Source organism: Pseudorca crassidens, chromosome 8, assembly GCF_039906515.1.
Source record: "Pseudorca crassidens isolate mPseCra1 chromosome 8, mPseCra1.hap1, whole genome shotgun sequence".
NCBI lineage: Eukaryota > Metazoa > Chordata > Mammalia > Artiodactyla > Delphinidae > Pseudorca > Pseudorca crassidens.
This window is the reverse complement of record NC_090303.1, coordinates 92757294-92773684: the sequence shown is the minus strand read 5'-3', so window position 1 is coordinate 92773684 and position 16391 is coordinate 92757294. Positions and strand designations below refer to the sequence as shown.

The 16391-nt window shown below is 36.5% G+C and overlaps 1 protein-coding gene across 5 annotated transcripts in view; it reads right to left on the bottom strand.

Moving 5' to 3' along the window:
• UBN2 (ubinuclein 2) overlaps positions 1 to 16391 on the bottom strand; it is an 88638-nt gene that overhangs the window by 46071 nt on the left and 26176 nt on the right. For 3 of the 5 annotated variants that reach the window (XM_067747154.1, XM_067747150.1, XM_067747152.1), the window contains exons 3-7: positions 16126 to 16227; positions 11011 to 11148; positions 9999 to 10102; positions 7485 to 7974; positions 2436 to 2506 (exon numbers count right to left, since the gene is read on the bottom strand). In XM_067747154.1, coding sequence (XP_067603255.1) covers positions 2436 to 2506; positions 7485 to 7974; positions 9999 to 10102; positions 11011 to 11148; positions 16126 to 16227 — 905 coding nt within the window. The remainder of the gene's footprint in view (positions 1 to 2435; positions 2507 to 7484; positions 7975 to 9998; positions 10103 to 11010; positions 11149 to 16125; positions 16228 to 16391) is intronic. The other 2 variants (XM_067747151.1, XM_067747153.1) reach the window with 2 other exon arrangements.

The following is a 16391-nucleotide window of genomic DNA, read 5'->3' as shown; positions in this document are numbered from 1 at the left end:
AGGGTATTTAACCAAACAGTTACTTCAAAAAAAAAAAAGGGAAGAGTTTGTAATAGCCACCATATTCTCAGCAAGACAAGCCTACTGATAAACAATTGAGGTTTCTTCCAGATGGAAGACAGTATATCTGGCAGTTGCTACTGTAGAAAGATGAGAACAGATGTTAATTTGAAGGTCAAGACCAAACTGGGGCCCTTGGCAACAAACTATGTCCAAATCATCATGTTTTACTATAGAAGAAGGTGCAAACAGACGTAAATATTTTCACAAATATAAGGTGCATGCAAAGATTCAATTAACAGCTTTTGCGGAAGGAAAGAAACCCTGCCAGATCAAATGTACCCAACACTTATAACATACGCTGCAATTTCAGAAACAATGAAATGTGGAAAACTATACTCCTTAGAACTGACAGTTGAAAATTCTTGGTATTAGAGAAGCCAAATACAACAAAAGGATAAATAAAAAGAACTTTAAGGCCTATTAGAGCCAGAGGGTCAAATCAGAGGTTCATATGGAAGACAATCATTCCGGTCATGAGTCCTGTGTACAAACACTTGGTTAAATATTGTGGTTAGTTCTTTATTAAAAGTCAAGACTCTGGGTAGGAGGCATTCTAGGCTTGCCCCATTATAAAAGCTTAGTTAAAGCTGAAAATAGGGCTTCCCTGGTGGTGCAGTGGTTGAGAGCCTGCCTGCTGATGCAGGGGACACGGGTTCGTGCCCCAGTCCGGGAAGATCCCACATGCTGCGGAGCGGCTGGGCCCCGTGAGCCATGGCCACTGAGCCTGCGCGTCCGGAGCCTGTGCTCCGCAACGGGAGAGGCCACAACAGTGAGAGGCCCACATAATGCAAAAAAAAAAAAAAGAAGACAAGGGGGCATAAGAAAGTAGTCACTAAAAGGGAAAAAATTCAACTCTGAACACTAGGGCTTGTAGAATTAGAGGCACACTCTCAGTGAAATAAAAAGCAGATGAGCTCCAAGAAAACTAGAAGATTCGTTTTAAGACAGACATGGCAGGAATTAACAGAGATGCTTCTCTGAGATGTTATATCCCAAGGATGATTTTTTGATTCTCTCAGAAGAGAAAGAGTTGTCCCCTTACAGAAGAGTAAAATAAAAAAGGACTGTCTCAGTCACAGGAAAAAGACCTGATCTAGAAAACTTAGGGCTCTTAGGTTAAAAAAAAAAAAAAAAAAAAAGGAGATAGATCCCAGATTTTGGAATCTGGGACAGCTCTGATGAGTAATGGTTACACTGTTCATTGAATCTAAGGTTTAAAAGGGAGCTAGGTAAAAGGAGGTGGAACAGACAGGAAGCACCTGCAGGCAGACAGAATCAATCTGAAAACCCCTGGCTAAAATAAAGAATAGGAACAAGAAATTCCTGTCTCCATGCTACTAGCATACTAGGTTATGTGTTTTATGAGTCCATGGAGACCAAAATGATTTTTTACGTACTTCAGGAGAATGAGAGATTGCATTAATTAAAATAGTTATCAAAACCAATAAGCTAATCCAACCTTTATATCTCATGAGAAACTATCTCCATTATATATTGAAAAGACAGGAATCGTCGTATTGGAAACACTGCCTTGTTTCTTTGTATATGATGCTACTGAACCACCAAAAGTAGGCATACATTATTTTCATCAGAGAGGAATTTGCTGCTTTTCCCTGGACCACTTCCTTTTTGCCCATTTCTGCTTGTAGCCAATTATATACTCAATTTCTGGAACCATGGTCAAAATTTATAAGCCTTATAAGGTTTATAAGTACAGCTTATGTGACCATAGTCTTAGAACGTGCAACTTCATTAATGTTAAACTCTAGCTAAGGTTGAAAATTATCACTAATTTAAATACAACTTATATCATAAACCAGCTTTCACCCTTTCCTTTCCAACTTAACATCTGTCTTCTCCACACTGCCTCCGTCCTACCCCACAAAAATGATTCTTCATTAAACCACACTTTCCATTTGGCTATAAATGTCTGTATGAATTATAATAAACCTCACTGGATACTAATGGAATTATTTTCCCCACATCTGAATCAAAGTAGAAGGAAAGTACACCAAATTTAATACAAACAATCAGAACTGTCCCAGAAAGATATTTTCACATAACGTGACAAAGAATGCATTTAAATCTAGGATAATATTCAACCCATACAGCAGTCACTTGCTCTGGCAGTTATAACACTGGAAGCTTTGATTATCATAAGGGGTCCCGGAGAACCAATGTATGTAGAAGCATCGTTTTGCTAAGAAACAAATGTTAATCACACATGCTGTGAGGCCAAAAGGGAAGAGCTAATGCATGAGACTAGCCAACCACTCAGCATCTGTACCTCAAAGGCCTACTATATTTTTTAATGACTTCTTAAGGTTTAAATAATTTTCAAGGTTTCTTAATCAAAGAAGAAAATTACTTACTCCAGAAGAATATTATTCATATCCTGTGTAAAGAATTTTTTCCTTCCTTCTTCATCAAAAAGTTTGGCAGCCTAGAGAAACACAAGATTGTCAATATAACTCTCAATAAACACATTACACATTATACGCTTCCATATCTATTTACTTAGAATAAGCTCCTTGAGGGTGGGGCTATGATTAACTTCACTTTGTCCCAGCTTATTACCTGGCATGAGCAGGCAATGAAACAGTGCTGAAACAAAATTTAGCATACATAACATTCTTCCCTGTTATGTCTGTATTTCATTTTTCTGAATTTTCCTAAATTTAAAAAGTTACACAGGGGCTTCCCTGATGGCACAGTGATTAAGAATCTGCCTGCCAATGCAGGGGACATGGGTTTGAGCCCTGGTCCGGGAAGATCCCTGGTCCGTGGAGCAACTAAGCCCATGCGCCAACAACTACCGAGCCTGCACTCTAGATCCCGTGAGCCACAACTACTGAGCCCGTGTGCCACAACTACTGAAGCCCACACGCCTAGAGCCCATGCTCCGCAACAAGAGAAGTCACTGCAATAAGAAGGCTGCGCACTGCAACGAAGAGTAGCCCCCGCTTGCAGCAACTAGAGAAAGCCCGCATGCAGCAACAAAGACCCAACACAGCCAAAAATAAATAAAATAAATAAATTTATATTTTTTAAAAGTTACACATATAAGACTTTTTATGGGTGCTATGGGTGTCTTGTGTATTTTGAGTATCTGTAAGGTTTGTTTATCAATTCTTGCTGTGATCTCCAAGATAAGAGAAAGCAGATGTCTCATTTTCTACAAGACAATACTGTCCAACGTGTCTGATATTCTATATATTATACTCATTACCATGTTTAATCTTCATAACAGCCAGTGGCATTGGTATTATAGCTCCCATTTTACAAACAAGGAACCTAAATCTTACAGAAGTTACATGATAATGCCCCCAAATCACACCGCTAGTAAGTGGTGAATCCAGGACTCAGACCAGAAGCTTTCTGACCTCAACTGTACAACAGTGTCACCCTGTACAAAGATACTCAGCTTACTGCAGCCAGTCTGGGTTCTACCTAATTACTAACAATGAAAAAATTAGCCACAGTCATTATCAAGGGATAAGCAACAATTAATTCAATGAGGATAAGAATAATTTCATCACTGTGTTTGTCATCTTAGCCAGTTTAACAGAAACAAAGAGTATGCAAACCAAGACACTGTACCATAAGCAAAATTTACTGGGGAAATAACAAAAGATAGTTTATCTTGAGATGCCCAAGATGTAAGACATCGAGAGGCCTGATCCAATAACCTGAGCAAGCCACATGCTGACTCTGTCAGTCGGCAGATTGATAATTTTACACTGTTTGACAACATCACATTCTGTAAATAGAGGAGGACAATTTCTGAGATGTGCCTCAGTGCTTCTTAGAAAGGATGAAGACTGGGTATGTGTAGGGAGAAGAAATATAGGAAGAAAGCCAGAATGGAAACTAAACTTCAAGAAAGAGAATCAAAAGAACTCAAGAGGCTGAACAGTGGAAGATATGTTACAAAGTGAGAAAAGAGGAACAAGAAGAAAGTCCTTATCAGACAGATATGAGCATTTTAGGCAACAATGAATTCTCATCTCCTGAAGAACAAAATACCATCTCCTATTTCAAAGAAAAAAATACAGAGAATTCACAGATACTAATAAGTGAAATGAATCTTCTTATTGATAATTTCCTACTAAGAGGTTAGGAAGTAGCTGTTCTAATCCTAGCATGGCTACTACAGAAAGAGTTTTTAGTATATGAGATATAACAGCACCTTACAAGATTGAAACACACTCATTACTAATCAATTCTGTTTATTAAGTGAATATGAATGGCATACAACACAGTGGACGGAGTGCAAGTTATGAAGCATGATGGTCCTGCCTTTAAATGCTGACTTTGCATCAAGCCTCACCCATTTAAAAATTATGTGGCCTTGGGAAATTGCTTTAACCTTTCTGAACCTTAGTTTCCTCATCTATTAAATGGAAGAATACTACCTACCTCACATAATTGTTGGAGGATTAGACTCCACAGTATATACAGTATTCTAAGCCTAGTCAGGGAACTGTCTCCTGAACAATAAATGATGTCTTGTGAAGCTGTGGGTCCCAGGAGCACTGCACTCAATACAAGGTATAGGTTTTTGCTAAACAAATAATAGCTGTTATTATTAATTATATATTGAAAAACCTGGATTACATCCCTAGCACTTTTTATTTAAAACATAAAAGAAACTAAAGATTTTAGGGGCAACATGGGATAGCAAAAAGCATGTACTATTGAGTCAGGTGAACCCCTGTGTTTAAATTCAGGCTCCACCACTTACTAGTTGTGTGGACTGACCAAGCTATTTAACCTACCTCCACTTAAGTTTGTTAACCATAAAAAGGAAATAATACCTACACTTCATACATAAAGTGGTTAAGAATAGTAAACAAAAAACCTATTTGATTAATAAAATGATTGTATACTTTTCAAAAAATAAGCACAGAAAATAGCAAAAGAATGAAAAACAAAGGAGGGGGAGGGAACAATAAAACAGAATATAAAGGAAAATGACAGAATAAAGATGAATTATATATCATTATCATTATAACAGTGGTAGGTAAGATAAAATCTTAAAGAGAAAATCTTAAAAAAGACTCAGATGAGGTCGATAAACAAATTTCCATTTACATGCTGTCTATAAGAGAAAGAGCTAAAATAAGTCAAAAAATAAAAGAATTCAAAAAAAAAAGAGCTAAAATGAAGGTAAATGATGGAAAAAGCTATACCATGCAAAAATAAAGAGAAAGGAGTCTACAGTAAAATCAGACAAAACTGAATTCAAGGTGAAAAGCATTAATAGCACAGAAAGGGTCACCTTCAAGTGATAAATATCACAACAGAGATCTAGCCATTAAGAATTTTATGGGCCAACAAACAATACAGCATAGAAATAAACAAAGCAGAGGACTTCCCTGGTGGCACAGTGGTTAAGAATCCACCTGCCAATGCAGGGGACACAGGTTCGAGCCCTGGTCCGGGAAGATCCCTCATGCCACAGAGCAACTAAGCCCATGCACCACACTACTGAAACCTGCGTGCCACAACTACTGAAGCCCGCATGCCTAGAGCCTGTGCTCTGCAACAAACAGAAACCATTGCAACAAGAAGCCCATACACCGCAATGAAGAGTAGACCACACTCGCCGCAACTAGAGAAAGCCCACGCGCAGCAACGAAGACACAGTGCAGCCAAAAAAAATTAAATAAATAAAATAAAAATAGCTCATGAGTAAAATAAAAGATACTTAGAAATAAATGACAGTGAAAATCTTACCAAAAAAAGTAAAGAAAACAAAGCAAAAACTATGGTAAATACAAGTTATAACCTAAAAAACACTGGCAATGAGATACTTGAGCACAACTCTCTAAGTCCTGAACTAATAAATAAAGTACCTTAAAATAAGTAAAAATGTAAGAGAATTTAATAAGCCACAACCTCAGAAGAAATGCTAAAGAACAAAAACAGAAAAAAGAATAGAACTGATAAACAGAATCCATGAGTCAGTTGTTGGAAAAATTAGATAAATCTCTCTCTTCCCTAATTCAGAAAGAGTTAAGAGAAATAAATACAACATAGAGATTAATAAATTTAAGATGTGATTTAAATGGTTACTATAACCCTAGAAGAAAGACACAACTTGTAGAATAATCCACACATTATACTTCGACTAACAATTATTTTTAATAACAACATATTTGCAAATGCATGGATTAAAATCCAGAAAAATTAGTTTAATAGTCGTTATCCCTGTTGGGGGTGGGGAATGTCTGATTATGGGGCATCTTTCCCTAAGTATAAAATACAATCGGGGGCTTCCCTGGTGGCGCAGTGGTTGGGGGTCTGCCTGCCGATGCAAGGGATGCAGGTTTGTGCCCTGGTCCGGGAGGATCCCACGTACCGCGGAGCGGCTGCGCCCGTGAGCCATGGCTGCTGAGCCTGCGCGTCTGGAGCCTGTTGCTCCGTGGTGGGAGAGGCCACAGCGGTGAGAGGCCCACGTACCGCAAAAAAAAAAAAAATTATATATATATATATATATATATATATATATATATATATATATATATATATATATATATATATATATAATTGGGACTTCCCTGGTGGTCCAGTGGTTAAGAATCTGCCTTCCAATGCAGGGGATGAGGGTTCGATCCCTAGTCAGGGAACCAAGATCCCACAGGCCTTGGGGCCACTAAGCCCGCACCGCAACTAGAGAAGGCCGAGAGCCACAAGGAAGACCCAGTGAAGCCAAAAAAAAAAAAAAAAATTATATTGAGTGTACAACTTCTGTAATCAGGAGAAAAAAAAAGAGGACTAAAACATGGCATGGGTTCAAACAAACATGCTAAAGTAATTAAAAAAGGGCATTTTAAGCAAGGTTTGAAACATTTTAAGTCAAAATTATATTTCCCTGAGATTAAAGGGAGAAGTGTACTGACATACCTGGATTTGCAGCTAGTTAAATAAAGATTATGTACCCAAGTCAATCGGGAGAGGAATCTACTGTGAAATGCTAAAATCTCAACTCTTAAAAGTTTGTCTAGTGAGAACACAATGTATGCTTACTAAAGCTGCTGATTAGCTGGTAAGGATTAGCTGGTAAAATCGATTGCAGAATAACTAGTTGTTAACAACAGTTGGGACCAAGTTCAAGTACACTTCTGCATTGTTACTATTTGTTCCTACCTTTCTTCTATTTTCTTTACATGACTATGTATATATTTATGAAACCTATGCAGAAAAATATAAAGTGAAGTGAGATAATAAAACAACCAACTTTTATCCATGTTATAACTATATTTAAAAGAAAAAGACTATGCATAGAGCCAATGCTTAAAAGGAAATATAGAAAATAAAGTTACTTCTAAGTAGTTAGGATTATAGGTTATTATTTTTGCCTGAAAGTAATTATTGTTATGTTTGTGCAGCAAACACAAGAAAATTATCACACTTACTACACGGAGGTCTTCGATACGTTTTTCAAGAAGGACAGGCAGACCCTCTGGGAGTGTAGGTACCACCTTGGGCATAACTTGAGAGGCATAGGTTGGCTGGGTGGTGTTTCCATTCTCTCCTCCTGACTCAGACAGGGGGCTACCATTAGAAGCAGCATCCAGTAATCTGTCAAAGTCAAAATCATCTAGCATCTCTAGGGCATTTTCAGCTTCCTGAAATAGTTCATGTTCATTTGTGCTAACAAAAATGGGGAGGTCCGGATCAGCACTATTCAGATTTAAGTCCGAGACATCATTCCCCAATGCCACAGCAGCAGAGGGGGTTTTATGCAGAGAGGAGGTCGAGAAGTTCACTGGGACTTTAGGGTTAGACTCCTTCCTTAATGCATCCTTCTCTTTTTGAAATTTTCTTATCATGGCAGCTAGAGAAAGAGAATCTTTATAACGTTTCTTCTTTTTTTCAGATTTGTGTGAATTTAGAGCCACAACTCTGTGAAGAAAAAAGTGATCAGTTAGGCTATGTATGATTTTAAGGTTAAAACCCCAATAAGCAGGCACAGAATTAAAATAATCATTTGATAGGTGAGGAAGCAAATTTGTTACTAAATTACACTTTTACAACGGCATCTTCATCATCATCTGGATTGTCACTTATGAAAGGCAGGTGAATGGCCATTAGAGTGAAGAAAACGAAATAACGTCAACAGAAATAAACAAAACTGAATAGAGCTCTGGTTTATTAAGTATACGAAGTTAGGGAATTCCCTGGCGGTCCATTGGTTAGGACTCCTTACTTTCACTGCCAAGGACGCAGGTTCAATCCCTGGTCGTGCATCTAAGATCCCGCAAGCCCCTCAGCGTGGCCAAAATAAAAAAAATATAAGGAAATGAAAGTATACGAAGTTAAACTTACTACTCTGTTTGGAATGTTCATTCTTTAGCACATCTATAAAGTAGGCACCTAAAGAATTAACGAAGTAAAGAAATGCACTTTTGCTGAAAACAGAGTTGATTACAACCAGAGAAACCTACATAATACACCTTCACACTGGTACCCCAGGTGGTTTGTGCTACAAACTGCCAAAGAAATGCAAAATGTCTGTGTCAATCTGTGAGCCTTCATTCATTACCATGTCTTCTATCCAGACCCTATTCTATCTGCTACTACCTTCTGATCATTTTTCACTTTCCATTCTAGGAACAGCGTTCTGAGGCTTTCGGATAGATACGTGTAATTTTCAATGACAACTTTCTCCCTATAGGGACTAAGAGGAAAGGGTGGTCTCTGTTTAGCTATCACCTTCTCTAAAAAATCTTTTCTAAATTTTATGGCTTATATGCTTCTACGTGCACTACAGAACCTAAAAGATCATAAGTGCCTTACAGGTAGGCCAGTGTTTCATTTACTGTTATATATCCGAAACCCAGACAGTGTCTGGTACACAGTAAGCACTTAGTAAATATTTGCTGAATGAAATCAGTTTACAAATTTGAGAAAATGATAAATTCAATAAAAGGCATTACTTACAGTTTTTGTTCATAAAGAAGTTTACTTGTAAATAATGAATATTTAAAACAACCAGTAGTAATATTTTTTTTTCTTAATAATTTCTTAATGACTCAGGGATCACTATAATCTCATGTTTAGGAGGGGATAAATACCTCCCTATATCAACTCTGGAGATACTGACAGCCCCCAATTCAGATGTACCTCCTCTGCTAAGGAGGGGAGGAAAACCCAGCCTCTCACAAGTTTTTGTCCCTTGACTCTACCTTGACTCTACAAAAAAAGCCATAGAGAAGTAGAGACAAATGGTAGCTTTATGACTGCAAGGTACAAACATTTATTCTTAGGACTTTTTTTTCTTTTCTTTTTCTTTCTTTCTTTTTGTTCGTGATTGTGCCTCGCGGCTTGCGGGATCTTGGTTCCCCACCAGGGATCAGGAATTTCACCCAGGCCCCAGCAGTGAAAGTGCTGAGTCCTAACCACTGTACCGCCAGGGAATTCCCTCTTATGACTTAATAAGGCTTTTGAGAAATTCTACTTGGTTTTTTAGAGGCCATATCATTACCTAGTCACAAGCGTTAAGAATAGCTAAATAAAATCAATGACTTTTTAAAAAATATTAAAACAACCATAAACCGTTTATACAAAGACTACGGCCAATTGTCAATCCCCAGGCATCTAAGCTCAGTTTTAGTACAAGAAAATTAAAATAACATGTTCAATGTTTGTACCATCTCTTCAAACTGGTTCCTGTTGATAAAATGTTGTAATGAGCAAAATACTTAACAAATTTGTAAATCTGATCTAAAACACCTTAATCTCTAAGATGACTTCTACTTATTAATAAATATTATTAAAATATAAGTTGATAGGTCACTGACATTTATAAATACTGTATTAAATTAGACCCAGCTAAACTGAACTAATTAATGCTAAATATATCTTTCTAAAAGGAGAGTTTGTCATGCTACAACACTAGTTCCCTCATTATGTCTAATTTCACATACCCCAGTTGTTTCGGTACTTTTTTCCTTGGCTTCTTCTCCTTTTCCCCTTCCTCTTTCCGCTTCCGCTTCTTCATCTCAATATCATCTTCTTTCATTTTGGGAATCTACAAAATGATTAAATGCATAACTTACCTAAGTATTACTGCTTTACTTGCTGATGTTATCAATCCAGCATCCAGGGCAAGTGGTTTTTCTCAAATTTCAGGGCACATAAGAATTGCTTGTTAAAAATGCAGATTCTTTGGGTCCATGAGAACTCCCACCCCTGGTTTTGGTTCAGTTAAAGGTTTGGTAGAGGCTTTTTGGTTTTTTTTTTTTTTTTTTTTTTTTTTTTTGCGGTACGCGGGCCTCTCACTGTTGTGGCCTCTCCCGTTGCGGAGCACAGGCTCCAGACGCGCAGGCTCAGCGGCCATGGCTCAAGGGCTTAGTTGCTCCGTGTCATGTGGGATCTTCTTGGACCAGGGCACAAACCCGTGTCCCCTGCATCGGGCAGGCGGACTCTCAACCACTGCACCACCAGGGAAGCCCTAATCTGCATTTTTAACAAACATTTTGGTGATTCTGGTACAAATATGTCTTTGGCTCACACTTCAAGGAACGCTTATCTGAGGACATTCTATTAATTTCCCAAATACAATATATATATTCTATAAAATTTGCTTTACATCTTAGGAAAAGTAACAGCTATTAACAGTCATTTCCATATCAAGTCTTAACGTATCCTAAAACCTCAACCTTATCCAGAAACAGATTATTAGACTAGATATGGAGAGAGAAGTTTTAAAAGAAAGTATTATATTAGAATTATAATAGAATTTTATGATATAAAAATAAATTTCCCCATATCTACATAATTTTACTTTAAAGCATGTAATTAACTATAAATTCATTAAACAATGGTTAGCATTTTACTTTTCCTTATATTCACAGCTGTAAAGTACAAGTAAAAATCAAAAAATATATCCTTTTAATTGAATGCTCTCATTACTGTTCCAATGTTGGATAAACTCACTTTGGGTGGCTTGTGCTTTTGGCTGTCTGTAATATCTTCTTCTTCAGTATCTGAAGCTTGGCGAAACTGGAGAGTGCCAGTGTTGATATAAAACCCTCCATATTTTGTTGTTAGAGAAGCAGGAACTAATTCGTCATACTAGGTTTAAAAAAAAGGCTTCAGATATATCTTATCTTTAATTCTATAAATATGTCAAAGAAATTCAATCACCATGTCAGAATCTTCCTTAAATCTTAACTGCAAAACTAACTGCAATGAGGATGTTTGTGAATAAATAAAGAAAAAGTTACTATCTGGAATAGAAATGAGTTCTGATCATTCAATATTTAAGAAATGAACTTCTGGAATGCTGAAGCAGATTCTAAATGTATCATCTGCCGAGAAAAATTGAAGGATCACTGCTATTCTTAATGACAAATGATTCTGATGAGAAACTGAAACAAGTTAAAACAAATGACTGAATGTCCAGGCAGCAAATGAACTTCATTTCTTACCATATTGGTATATAATTTTATTCATAAAGAGATTATAAAAAATAAAGGTTATTTCTTCTGCCTTAGCTCTAAGCTTTTAAGTAGGGAATATTTTTTAAACATATAAAAGAAAAATAGCATATATATATGTTTTAAAGGGAAGTAGAAAAAGAACTGCCCTGTTCGGTAAGCATACACCGAGGGCCCATAGTGAGCGAGGCACTTGGCTTCGAAAAAGAGACTCAAATTGTCTAAATCAGTCTGAATGTACTCTAAGCCTAGATTTTAAGGTTTATCATTATCTCACCTGATGAAGATGAAGAAAAAACAATCATTAAATGGAAGGCCAGTCTTAACTAAACGAAGATGTTCATGGCAGAAGAGAAAAAAAGGAACTACTTATCTAACAAAAGCAAGATACCTGCTACCGGGTTCCCCAGAACTCTATTTAAGGGTTTTCTTCATATTACATAATTAGTCTTTAAGAAAGTCATATTTGTAAGGAAAATTCTTTGCCATGGGCAAAAAATATACAGAACATATTAGTTATTCTAAAAATATTAAGGCTAAGTATAAAAGTTATGATTTTAACCTGTATCATTTTAAATTACATGGAAAATGGAAAAAGAAAGAATGTACATTTAATCATATTGAATCAAAAAGGAATGAAGTTAGAAAAAGAAAAAAGGAATGAACTCCTTTCTTGTCGCTCCACTTGAGGGGCTACTACTGTACAAAGACCCACAGGCAAGACCTTCAGAAAGGGCCCAGTACTATCTGCAAGTAAAGGAGTGATGTGAGGAGTAAAGGATTAAAAGTGAAAAGGCTCTGTAGTAATTATTTTGAAAATGTGTCATTATGATAAGATAAATACACCTGTACTTTTTGCTTACATATACTTGTATACTGCTTTATAATTTTCAATGCTTCTTCATATAAATTATTTCACTTGATCTTCCTGATACCCTTTTGAGGTAAGGAAAATAAATATTCCCATTTTATAAGTGAAAACCAAATTCAGAGAGGTTAAGAATCTTGCCAGAGTACTTTTATTAGTTTATGGCAGAGTCACTGACTGTTTCCCAGCCCATCCACTACACCAAGCAGCATCTCATGTGGAAAACACACTCATCACTAGGTTACCAGGCAATGTGGATGTTCAATGTCTGTCTTCTGCAGTATTCTGCTGAGCTTTCCCTATCAGAACACTTTTCAGGAGAACAAACTCTTTATGCATATTTGATTTAGCCTTTGTTTTTGTTTTTGTTTTTTTTTCAAATTTAACTGGGTAGACTGTAGTTTTATTTGCTAAATCTGACAACCACACTAAAGTGACACAACCAATAAGTGACAGAGCAAGGATTAATACACAGCCTTCACTGCACTGTGAATTATACATGTGCCAAGCATTTTTTTTTGTAAGGTACAGGAAATATTCTGGGTTTTTTTGTTTGTTTGTTTTTATTGAGGTAATATTGGTTTATAACCTTACATAAGTTTCACATGTACATTGTATTTCTACTTCTGTATAATTTAGCCTTTTAAGTACGATGTATTAAGAGGCAATGGATCACTGAACTTGAGAATCAGATTTACTAGATCCTTTGCCAACAACTAGCTATTGTGACCCAGAATAAATCACGTAACATCAATACTTCAAGGTTGTAAAACAGGAACAATATTACTTATTTCAGAAAGTTCTAGTGAAATTTAAAAGAGATAACCTAAATAAAAGCATTACTCATGTCTGGTATTATTATTATTTCTCAATAACAAAAACATTTTCTTTCGGTCTTTTAAAAATTTGGCAGCATAAGTGTTAGACTAAAAATAATATTCAAAAGCATTTATTTTCAGATATTATAGTAGTAAGTAGTATACAATTCTGAAAGTTAATTAGAACCAGATTATTATCACTCTCTATCGAATAATATACGAACAGTGAAAGCCTACTGGTGGGAACTCCCTGGAGGTCCAGTGGTTAGGACTCCACACTTTCACTGCTGAGGGCCCAGGTTCAATCCCTGGTTAGGGAACTAAGATCCCACAAGGCCACAAGGCACGTGGCACAGCAAAAAAAAACCAAAAATGGCCAACTGGCAATACAATCATTTTAAAAAACAGAGAATTATTTGGTTGGCTCCTAAGTGTTTTATGTCTGAATTACTGAATTATAATGAGAACCAAATAATCTATTAAGGACAATGATACAAAATTATTTTGCAAGTCAATAAACAACCTGTGCTTTAGTTCAATTTCCTCGTATAAAACAGGGACCTAACTTGTCCTATAAATGTCAGTAATTGTATAACTTATACAACTTATACCTATAAAATTTATCCTTATTTATTAGAGCAGTGGCTTTCAAATTTTCTTCACCACAACCCAAGTGGAAAATATACTACACATCAAAAGCCAGTGCATGGTACAAACACACACACATAATAAAAATCACATAATGTACCAGTGGTTTACTGTTAACAGCTCCTATTCTATTCTATTTTATTCTCTTTAAAAATGCTGGCCACAGTCTCTAAACTGATACACAGGTCCAATTATGGGTTATAAAAATCTGTTTGAAAAACACTTTATTCAAATATTTGGAATGCTACAAAGGAAAACATTAAAAATGCTATTTATGAAAGGTTATATACTATATGATTCCAACTACATGACATTCTGGAAAGGACAAAACTATGGAGACAATAAAAAGATTAGTGGCTGCAGGTGTTAGGGAGGGATGAATAGGCAGAGCACATACTTTTTTAGGGCTGTGAAACTATGCTGTATGACAGTATAATGGTGGGTACATGTCATTACACATTTGTTAAAACCCATAGAATGTACAACACCAAGAGTAAATCCTAAGGTAAACTATGGACTTTGGGTGATGATGCGTCAATGTAGGTTCTTGGACTGTAACTAGTATACCACTCTGGTGGGGGAACGCTGATAATGGAACCTGTGTTGTGAGGGCAGGTAGTATATGGGAAATTTCTGCACCTTCCATTCAATTTTGCTGTGAACCTAAAACTGCTCTAAAAAAATTAACTTTACTAATTTTTTAAAAGCATTTATTTATTTATTTATTTGGCTGCACAGGGTCTTAGTTGTGGCATGCAGGATCTTTTCTTTTCTTTTTTTCAGTTCGGCATGCAGGATCTTTTCTTTTTTTCAGTTCGGCATGCAGGATCCCTAGTTCCTTGACCAGAGATTGAATACAGGCACCCTGCATTGGGAGTGCAGAGTCTTAACCACTGGATCACCAGGAAGTCCCAAGTTTATTAATTTTTAAAAAATTCTATTTATGTAAACCTGAGTACATGGAATGTCCATTTATATATGGTTGAGTTCCCTCTTGGGTTACTTAGAATTCAAAAATCTACTTTACATATAATGTTAACACCAGTACCAATGCTTTATACTTGCATTATGCTTTTCAGCATGTCATTATCTTGAGTCTCAGAGTACAAATTCTGCTGGGCAAGCCACTCATAACAGAGAAAACTGGGTGATGCTAAAATAAAAGACTTGCTCCTGGTCCACAGTGAATTAGAAACCAAGTGAGGTCTAGAATCTAGGGCTTTTGACTTGAATGCCAAATCAAGGTCAATACTGTTGAAAACATTCCATGCCCTAACCTACAAAAAGGCTGACAACATTTTTGGTAACAGGAAATCCTCTCTACTCCAAAGGCACTGTCAACATTTTATTTCTACAGACTAGGCTTGTAAACCACCTTATATCAGGACACCAAAATAACACAGGAGTATGACAGGGTATCCTGTACGCCTTATGCTGGAAGTCCTTCCTATCACTCTCCTACCACTATATGCCTTGTCATCATCTACACAACCAAGCACTGTAGTAACAGGAAAAAGAGGTACTAATTTGTAGGTAGTATAACAGCGGCCTTAGGGTCACTTTCTGTATATCCTAAGTAATCACTGAACACTGCAGAGGATATAATCCAGGGATTAGATTACTCTACTACACTGAGAAGAATGTAAGAATATATACCTTACCGACCCACCTAACAAGACATGCCTTTATTTATTTGCTGTGTGATCAATGGACTGCTGTAGTCCTGAAATGCTCTCCTGAATTCCTCTTCCTTTTATAAGAGAAAGAGGATTCCAGTGCAAAAGCTGTAGGGCTTGATCAAAACAGACAGTGATAAGGCCTGGCATTCAATTACCGCCACTGTAGTAAGGTTTGGCAGCAATAAAAATATTAAGTACATTTTAAAGACATGTGCCAGATTAACTTCAACCCAATAGCTCCAGTCTTCAAGATCACGTGGTTCTTATCTGGAAGTCATTTCAAAAATATACCTGCCCAAGTTTGGGAATATCAATAAAAATTCAAGATGTAAATACCCTTTGATCAATAAATCCCACTGCTAGAAATTTACCCTACACATATATTTATACTCTATAATTATCTTACATACATACTCAAGTACACAAAGAGAAATGTATACAGATGCTCAACTATTTGTAATCACATAAAACTGGAAACAATTTAGATGTATACTGAAAGGGGATTAGTTAGTAAAAACACTTGCTGAAACATTTAGTTTTTCCTTGAATTCTACTATCCAAATAAAGAATTGCTGCTATATTAAAGATACATTACTCACAGCCTCTGAATTATCAATAAATGGATCTGTCTCATCATAGCCAAAGCCTATATCGATTAAATCTTGTAGCCGATCCTTCCGGTGTTTACGGGGCTTCCCACCCTGTGAAGAACAGATATGTTAGACTGATTCAGTACTCATGCTGTTTCCATAAAATTAAAAAACACCTGTTAGAAAATAAACAAATCGGACCTAATGAAACTTAAAAGCTTTTGCACGGCAAAGGAAACCGTAAACAAGATGAAAAGACAACCCTCAGAATGGGA